We start from the raw sequence: 9875 nt of genomic DNA on the forward strand, positions 1-9875 counted from the left end.
CACAAAAACCCCCCCCCCCCCCCCCCCCCCCCCAAATAAAACTGGGAGAATACCAAGAAAAAGATTAACCAATGAACTGCTGTGTGTTACCCAAAAGTGATTTTATGTTACAAAGGTTTTAGTAATAAATCCCTTTTTTGAATTGTAAATGAGATGTATGGGAATCATTAGTCTATTAGTGATGTCATGTGACGTAATGATCACAGAAGGGAAAGCTAACCTGTAGAAGTGGAGCGAGTGAAGAAGTAATGTGAGCCAGTAGCACCAACGACTACAACTAAGAATAAGTGTATAGAGCTGCTTTTAACTTGGTCATGATGTATGTTTGATCCTCAGAGGCACAGGCTCACTGTAGAGCTTTATAGCACATACTTGCATGTAGATGACACTCACTGTGAGTCAGAGGCACACAGTGAAGCCATCGCTTCAATGTTCCACGTTCAACATACATTTGATACAATGATAGATGAACCCAGTAATCCCTTGATTGATTCAACAGCTCGACGTGTCCTGTGTGTCCTCAGAGTGTCCACCGTCCAGTTGTTCACCCTGGACCAGGAGGGCCAAGACAAGCTTGTGCCACACAGCAGGCTCCTCCTGCCCCACTGTCCCCTGGATATGGCCTTTGACCCGGAGGGCCGTCTGTGGGTGCTGATGGACTCCAGGGATGCACCGCTCCAAATCTACACACTCGGACAGAACTCCTGGGAGGTAGAGTGTGATCCACTCAGACACATGTCCGAACTGCTGTTTGTTTCTGACACAAGCACGTACACACGGAACGATCAGCTGAAGATATTGAAATGATGAAAATCTACATGTTGGCTACATTTGCACTGCAATGGTGGGTTTGTGGTGCATGCACAGTGAGTCAGATGTGAGCACTGACACAGTCACACAGTCTGTGCCTCCGTCTTCAGTGACTAATGACTAATGTCAGTTCTACAGGCCTCAGTCATGGTTATATCACACGGATGCTTTCAGTCACACTTGTTTAGATGATGCAGTAACTGTTATAATGATACAGATATGCGGTATTATATTGTTATGGCGTAGACTCAGTCCCTTTGTTGAAGAGGATTCCTGTTCCTTCGTGTACATGAAGGTTGCATTAAGCAGTATATTAGAGAGCATGACGTGTGGTTTGTGCTCGCCATGCTATCTACCATCTGTTCATCAGGCACAACCTCTGGGAATCTGATGATATTAAAATGCCATTTTTAGAGGGAGTCAGTACAGGAGCTGCTTCTGTGTGATGTAATCACTCTGCAGTGTGTACTGACGGTGGCCATCTTTAGTATTGAACATCTCCTCAGTACGCTTCCATCTCCTGTGTGTGATGACTGTGCCTGCACACTCTCCTGCTCCATCTAGTGTGATGCTGAGAGCCATGAAGTGAACAGAGTGACTGAAGCCTTCAAGCCACACTGGGAGACACTTGAGGGTGAGTCACCACACACACACACACACACACACACACACACACACACACACACACACATACTTCCATGTGGCCTTTTGGCCTCTTGTCGGTGCCTCTCCTATGTCCTCCCTCTCTCATCCTCGCCCCTCTCGCACCCTCTAGACAGAAATAGCCTCCAGTGTCACATGGCCTCCCCCAACATGTGTCAGGCTTCATTCAGCACGGCTTTTGTTCTTGGTGATGTGTTTGATCAGAGTGGCCTCTGTAATGATCTGACTAGTACAGTGTGTGACACTGAATCACAGCCCAGCGGTGGGGAACTCCAGTATGTCCCATCTGCAGGTCTGTAGATGAGGTTTAGTAGCCTTCATAGCAGCAGTGAGTGTTGAGCAGGGCCACGGGGAGAAAGCACAAAGACTCCGGTGAAGAAGCCAAGTTAGTAACATGCATCAGTGGGACGTGAGTGCGTACAGATGGAGTAATATGATCTCTTTACCATTCTGTTAGTACTGCAGCACTTTGGATCAACTGGAGAGTCCTCAGAGACTTGTTGGAGACAGGATGTGCCTGATTTAGGTGGGAGTTAAAGGACATCGTGATCAAAGAGAACTCTGAGATCCTTAATGACGGGGCTTAAGGCCATGGCAATGGGAACTATATCATGAGATCATTTATTTTTCCAAACTGGTGGAACAACATGTTCTCTCAAGTTTTCATGATGTTTGCTTTAATCTGCGTGTTTGAGGGTTGTACCACGGAGCGAACCTCCTTTGTTTCACTAACTTCTTCTTTAGAGGAGCAACAGAGTCTCGTGTCCTTCTCAGTGAGCTTGTAGCTCTATCGACAAGATGATCAACCTGGGACGGTTATCACAGGAGTCCTCTGTTATATTGAAGCATGGTGTTGAGTTAAATACAGACGGAATCGCTTCTTTAAAGTGTAGTAACTCTTGCCTAACGGTGTACACTCCGTTAGTAGGAATTCAAAGGTTATTAGATAACGGTCCGATACAAGAGGGTTCTGTGGAAAGACTATTAAATCTTCTCTTTTAATAAGTCAGAACCAGGTGGAGGGGTAAACAGTGAGTTGGTTTCTGTTCACTCTGACAGAAACCAATCAAATCTAATGAGATAAACGCAGTACTGAGGCTATTATCATCAACATCCACATGAATATTAAAGTCGCCTACAATCATGACTTCAGACTTGATTCAGAATGCAGAGCTGGGCCACGGTACACTACTGTATAACAGATGGGAGCGCAGAGAAGTGTGTAAGACTGCAGCTCTGCTTCCTGGTCTGAGCTCTGGGCTGCTCTAGACTAAGTCCTCTATAGACTGGCTCAGGTCTAGATGTGAGATCCGCTCCATCTACAGAGGGATGAAAGACGTTTCTCTGTGCCCATGATCTACGAAGCACATTGCTTGCTGGAGAACAGCTCAAGAGCCAGCAGTGGAACGATGACATGCGGCTCAGCGTGGAGGAAATGTAACTGCACCCCCCCCTCTGCGTATCTGTAGCAGTTGTCGGGGTGCATAGCATGTAATATCGTGTTTCTTGCTTCCATCTTCCAAAGACAAATTCGGCAATATGCAATCAGATATGACCCGAATATGAACTTCTGGTTTATGTCCCCGTCTGCTATTTGTCATATGCCTGTGCTTCCTGTCACCAACAGCCTCCACAAGGACCGACAGCCGCTTCGAGCACCTGTACAAGGTGAGCTTTGACAACGTGACGGCATACCTGCAGAAGAAGCAGCAGAGACTGGAGGAGCAGCAGCTGAAGAGGACGACGGCACAGAAAGCAAACGGCAACAAGAAGGCCAAGAAGGAGACGTCAGGAGCTGGAGTTCAGTCATCGACCTGAACACACGCTGAGAGAGACAGAGAGATATTGCTTCCTTCATGTTTGATGCTTTGATGATGTATTGATGAGGCCCGTGGAGAGCATGTGCTCGACCACATGGCCTGTGTTGAGGGATTTTTATGTTTGCCTTAAGCTTCTGGCTGATTTAGAGAAATAAACGTTGCAGCTAATTAAACTTCTGTTTCTGCCACCATCGCTGAATGACGCATTCCATTTGTGGATGTACACCATACGCCCTGTCCTCACGCTCACTGCTGCTCCACTCTCACTTGTCACTTCCTGTGCGTTACACCACATCTTTAACGTATTTTAGTCTCGTGCACAGAACTGATGCAGCATGCCTGGATTTGAAGAACGTCTTTGATTTGCATGAGAACCACAGTCTGGTCTGACCAGAGGTTAGGTAATGACGGGCCAATGAGGTAACGAGCAGTTGAAGCGATGTACCTAATAAAGTGGCCGTTGAATGTAAATAGTCTCTACAGCATATGAAGGGTTAACCCTGTGACTCTCTATTCATATACAGTATATGAATATAGTTGGCACGATTAATGTGATCTACTCACGACTCAGAGACGTGTGAATACGTGACGTCATTAAAACCCAGTGTTGACTTTTTGAAACATTAAACGATCCCTCCACATGATGATGATGCTGCATTATTCTCTTTGAGATCATGAAAGCGTTCTACGTCGAACACAGCCGTGCTGTTGGTCTGAGGAAGTGGTCCGTCTGACATTGTGACTACTTCCACACAAAGCGTCTACGGTAGAGTTTAGAGCTTTGGGTGTTTGTGAATCCTAGACTCTCAAATACATGTTGCAGCTTCATAGTTGTTCTGAGGGCGTTGTGGACATAGTCCTGATGGCTTTATGATCTGTCTCTCCTTTGTAGTGTTTCAAAGTAGAATTCCATGCTTGAACTGGTGAATATCGGGTTTCCTTTCAGACTATTTGCATTCATGGATAGTTTTACAATAAAGGCATCTTCTGTCCACATCATTTTCCCATTCTGTTAATTCTTCGTATGTTCAGCATTAACCCAGAAACATGTAACATAAGTGTCTCTGTGCCACTATTACAGAATACAAGATCACAAAGGTCGTTTCTTTAGAAAGTGGTGTGTTGAGTCAAATGTGTAAAAATACATTTCAATAACTAATATTTGTTGCAGTGAGTCCAAATCAATGTCTGATGTCTGATGACAGCGTCAAAGCTTCGAGTGACAGATTAATGAGCGAGATGGTCAAAGTTCAAGACATGATGCTGTGATGAAGGAGTGACTTGTTCTTGTTCAGGACAAGATTATCTCCAAAGGCCCAACAGATCACTGACTTACATGACAGAGAGCCAAGAAGCACATCACAGTCATTCAGCAGACCCCTTCATCCAAAGCAACTTACAATTCAGATTCTATCACATTCACACACCGCAGGCACAGGAAGGGAGACATTGTTGGGGTTGAGCGTCTTGCTCAAGGACACATCGACATGCGACTAGCGGAGCCGGGGATCGAACTGCCGATCCTCTGATTGAAGGACGGCCTGCTCTCCACTTAGCCACAGTACCAGACAATACGAGAGCTGTGACACATCCAGACGTCACACTAATGCAGCCATGTTGGTAAGTGACTAAACAAACCTTCTAAAGAGTCTGTATGCAGACTAAAAGGCTATAAGAAGTGTGCTGTTTATGGACACTACTGTCCCACAATGCAATGCATTAGGAAGATGGAGAAGCTGCTCACATTAAGAAAAAGATCGAACTAATTGTGAACTGGGGTTAAATGGCTTCAGGAACAGCCAACAAACAATAAAGTGTAGAATGTTTGGAGAAACATTGAGCTTTCTTTAAGCTTCACTGGCTTTGTCTTTGCAGGGGACACGTACTAAAGGCTAGTACAAGTACACAGGTAGTATGTAGTATGCAATACTCAGTGATATTACTGACACCTGTGCTTCTCCACAGTGACATGTCAAAATGTACAAACTGAACCAATGCATGCTGTGTTCAGTCTGCTCACAAACTAATAACAATAACTCCGGTCAATGTAGCAGCTGTTGTATATCACACGGTTCTCATCAGCAGCACGGAGTTTGGAGGGTCAACAGAGATTAGAGGACCTGTTGAGCAATTAAGCAGATTCCAATCCGGTCTTGAACTTTGCTGTTGAACCATTCACAAAAGTGCCTTTAAAGGCCCAGTGTGTAGCATTGGGAGGGGGGGTCTATTGGCAAAAATTCAATACAATATTGATAAGTATCGTTATTTATTGTATAGTCACCTAAAAATAAGAATCGTGATTTTGTGACTTTAGAACGAGACCTTTACATCTCCATGAGTTCTCTATGATGCAACTTGCGCCGCCATGTTTCCACAGCAGCCAGAGCAGACACACCAAACACGGGCTCCAGAGAGTGTCGGCCATCATAGTTCTCCGACACGCCTGACAGATCCTCCACACTGCACCTCCGGGCCCGGTCACACAGACGCGTTGCTAGAAACCCGTCGCCATTTTTCTCTTCGCATCCCATTTAAATATGAATTAAAATATTCTAAACTTTTCACGGAGTCGCACCTCTCATCACAAACTGTATCTGTCGACTGTTTGTGCTGAGCAGGTACTGTACAGTGGCTTTCTCACACCTCCTCACTGAACACCAGCGGACATGAGGCTGGTGAGAGAGTGAACCAAAGATTCACGTTGCAGGGCATAAACCCAAAACAATGAGCTGAAAGATGCTAAAACGATTCCTACGTGCAAAGCTGAGAAATGTAGTAAAGATGATAGTCTATAGATTCATCATATGAATGATTCTTTCACACTACATACAGCCCCTTGACCCATTATTAACATGCAAGTAGTGATTGGTGCAGCCAGTATTGTGCTTAGGGAGCATATTTCTGAACAAATGTGCAGTTTATCAAATCACCAAAAACTAAGGGGAAGAGTTGGGCTCTAGCTGCTGACCCCAGCCTTGTGAAGTAGCAGACCATTATCCATAAGCATTGCATGTTCACACAGTGTATAGAACGAAGTAGAGAGAAGGTTTGGATCACTGAAACCAGAGACATTAACAGTCCAGACAGGATGCTGTAATGAGAGTAATCCTTTTATTTTTTGTACCAAAGAACAAAGGTCACTAAAAATCTGTACAATCTGTAAAAAACAACACATTTAAATAAAAAACATTGCAAGATATGTATCTAAATATTGTTCACTGAAGTAGTCAAAGTTGACATTTGCTGAAAAAGTCTTTGGATCGTCCGTCTGGTCCTTGAGTCCATCAGTAGTTTGTAACGCTGTCTCACAGCTGCTTCATCACATTCCTGTGACTGACTGGACATCCAGCGGACTTTCCCAGATCACACATCCTGATGGTCCTCTGCTCTTCAACAAGAAGAAGCGAGTGATGGAAAGGACCGATGAGGCTAACAACTCCAGTTTACTGGACGTCTCAGTGCTTCACTCTCGTGCTCTACGCTCACTGCTGCTGAAACAGACACAGTTAGGAACCAGGCCGTACGCTGACAGAACACTTCAGCAGCTTCTGTTCTCTCCTACCTTTCAAAACCTCTTACTTCTTCTTCATGGGCAAGTTCTCACTTTTATTCTTCTGCACCTGAAGGGAACATTGCTTGTTGTCAGTCACAATCTGCACCAAAGACAAAGTAGCTGCATCCACACGCTTATAGAAAACCTCCAACCTCATTCATGGCGTCATCAATCTGTTTGAGTTCTTCGTATCGGTCTCTTGACTCTCTGAGTGGCTGCACCATCGCCTCCTCAATCTGTGGGAACAGCTAGTACACACACACAGATACACTCAGTGCTTTGTATCAGAGAACTGTAGAACTGTACCGGGCACTTTAGAGCAGCAGTGTGTTTGTTTAAATGTGCTCTGTGTACGATCTGGCAACAGATCCAAAGAAATGGAGGGCAGCATTTCACCTCTACTTCTGGCTCCATTCAATCTGAATCTAGTCTTCAGTCATCATTCAAAGAAGAGCTAACATTTGACCAAACTGCTGAAACTCTGAGAGCCAGTAAACACACCACTGCTACTCTAGAGTCTCTAGTGTGGTGTCGGCCCACAGTGTGTGTTTACTGTAACACTATGCGGGCCGTGCCTTTGTTTATCGGCACAAACGAGGGAACGAGCCATATCTTCAGGTTTCTCATCCAAATCAACACCCCCACTTTACTACAAGTGAAGAATGTCTAAATGTACTCATCATCATTTCAATGACAACGTGAGGGCACAGAGAATCTGAGCTCTTCTAAGGTGGACATGAACCTCAATCATCTGTATGAAAGGAGCACGTGGCTTTACATAACACTCATAGTGTGCAACCGTCAGTCAGCCCCACTCAGCATATCTGTGCAACTTGCTTTCATTGCCAAAGGCTTTGGGCTCATCGTCGCTTACTTGAAATACTCGATCGACTTGATCACCAAAAGCCAAACCCTATCAAACGAGTACACACATGCTGCGAATCTGATTCATACTTATTCAAATGCTACTTCACATCAATACCTCCATAACCAGCGGCACCTCCCACTTTACAACTATATTACTCTGATCTTCATAATCAGTCCTGCATATTCACCTTCATCACCGTCTCAAACATGGGGATGAGGACGAACTTGATGAAGCCAATCTGAGCTGTCGGCTTGGTAACCTTTTCTCTGTCCATGAACGGAGCCACGGGGAGCCCTTCAGTCTTCTCCCTGTCGCTCTGAGCAGCACGCACACACACACACACGCGCACACGCACACGCACACACACACACGCACACACACACGCACGCACACACGCACGCACGTACACACACACGCACGCAGACACACACACGCACACGCACACACACACACACACAGAAAATCTCCATCAACTTGCTTTTCAAGAATAGGAGGGAGAAATGTATTCTTTGCTCGTTCATATACAGCTTTAAGGGGAAGTTATGATTCCTTCATCCCATTGATTTCCTTCTCTTTTTACATCCATCTTTTATCATATATGTAACAGAAAGTTAGTCTCATCATTGCTAACATGATGATGATGTCTGACCGTTGCTGCAGAAAAAGATGACCGTGTCTAAAAGAACTGCAAACTGCAAAAATCATTTGAATGTGTTGTGAGTTCTGGTCCCACCTGCATGAAGTACTCCTCCAGCAGGCAGTCGACCCAGGGCTCAGCCACCTCCATGGGCCGCACCTCGTTGGAGATGTCGCAGCACTTGATGAGCACCATCTTCAGCTGCACGGAGCACAGGGTCAGAGGGCAAAGGTCACCATCAATAGAGGCTTATTATATATCCATGCAAAGCATACAGTAGGTGGAAACTGTAATGGGAAAATATGTTTCAGTATCATGGAAAGTTTTAAAAGATGTACCACTGAAAGAGAAAGTGAGGAACACAGACACTGACAAAACACAGCAGTCTCCTGCAGAAGTAGTTCATCAATTTATGAAGCTGGTGTCCCGTTTGTCTTTTAGCTGATCACATGCTCCCACACAAGAACGGGAAGAGAAGACACACTGTCTTCTTTGTCTGTATGGCAAGTTTGAGACAGACCTTGAAACCGTAACTGACTCTCAGTTGAACGCACCTGGCAGACTCCAGATAATGAGCAGATCAAGACAGCCTGTGTCAAAAGACCTCTCCTCCCCTGTGGATGATTTATCTACAGAAGAGGACATCTCCATGTATAAAACGATGATGAATCCTGTAGTTAGTCGAAGCTTTGCCACAGTACTCTACTGAATAGGTAGCTGTTGTGTTTTCTTCCCTCTTGCAAGAGAATAAACAGACAAAGACAAACTTGAATCTTGTTAAGACTTTATTATTGATTTGTGAACAAAAACTCTCTTCTCCCGATTAACCTAGAAATATTCCACAACAAAACTTGCAGTGGTGAGCCGTCAGGGCCAGCAAAGCCTTCTCTGCTGGCCTTGACAGAATCACAAAGTTATAACTATTTTATAATTTATTCTAAATATTTTTCCCATCATCTTATTTTCTCATTGCACAGCTACTGTCTTCCTCAGTTGCTCTGCTTCCAGTGCAGCTTGTTTTAAGTTTATCCAATCAGATCTCACCTCTGTGTCTCTAGGTAAGAACAGAGGCCCGAGGCCTGCTGGATAGCCTTTGCAGTTTAAGTGAATGGGGACGATATTGTTGATCGTCATAGTCTTCAACCAATCAGATCTTTAGTTTGACATGTTGGATGAATTCTTTGACGTGCCAGACCTTCTGGATGACCTACAAGTACGTCAGCATTAACGTGCGGTGTGATTGGTCAGTAGGCTAGCGTGACTGTTGTGAAACTAGCAGAACTTCGTAGTGGTAAGAGTTTTTTTTTACCGAGCTTTGTTTTATCAGCTAGCAGCCCTGACCCAGCCAGGAAAAGGATTTGTAAGAACGGTGTTCCTGGCTGACAGCGTCGGAGAAGCGTTGCACATGTTATGGCTAAGAATGCGTTTCATTTGCAACTGAGCATCTTGGTGTTTGGAGCTACGCTACGCTAACATGAGGTGGCTAACCAAAGCAGTAACACGACACCATAGCACGACAGGACA

The 9875-nt window shown here is 44.9% G+C and overlaps 2 protein-coding genes across 2 annotated transcripts in view; one reads left to right on the forward strand and one right to left on the reverse strand.

The window, feature by feature from the left end:
* The window catches only part of wdr4 (WD repeat domain 4), a 14026-nt gene extending 10560 nt beyond the window's left edge, over positions 1-3466 (forward strand). Inside the window, exons 9-11 of the mRNA XM_031869954.1 lie at positions 525-711; positions 1375-1444; positions 3101-3466. Coding sequence (XP_031725814.1) covers positions 525-711; positions 1375-1444; positions 3101-3291 — 448 coding nt within the window. The 3' untranslated portion in view covers positions 3292-3466. The remainder of the gene's footprint in view (positions 1-524; positions 712-1374; positions 1445-3100) is intronic.
* Positions 3467-6385: 2919 nt separating this feature from the next.
* Positions 6386-9875, reverse strand: part of pde9aa (phosphodiesterase 9aa) — a 51024-nt gene continuing 47534 nt past the window's right edge. Inside the window, exons 14-18 of the mRNA XM_031869971.1 lie at positions 8906-8913; positions 8448-8599; positions 7902-8030; positions 6999-7094; positions 6386-6913 (exon numbers count right to left, since the gene is read on the reverse strand). Of these exons, the coding sequence (XP_031725831.1) occupies positions 6869-6913; positions 6999-7094; positions 7902-8030; positions 8448-8599; positions 8906-8913 (430 nt within the window). The 3' untranslated portion in view covers positions 6386-6868. The remainder of the gene's footprint in view (positions 6914-6998; positions 7095-7901; positions 8031-8447; positions 8600-8905; positions 8914-9875) is intronic.

Source organism: Anarrhichthys ocellatus, unplaced genomic scaffold, assembly GCF_004355925.1.
Source record: "Anarrhichthys ocellatus isolate YVR2014 unplaced genomic scaffold, GSC_Weel_1.0 scaffold50, whole genome shotgun sequence".
NCBI classification, from domain to species: domain Eukaryota; kingdom Metazoa; phylum Chordata; class Actinopteri; order Perciformes; family Anarhichadidae; genus Anarrhichthys; species Anarrhichthys ocellatus.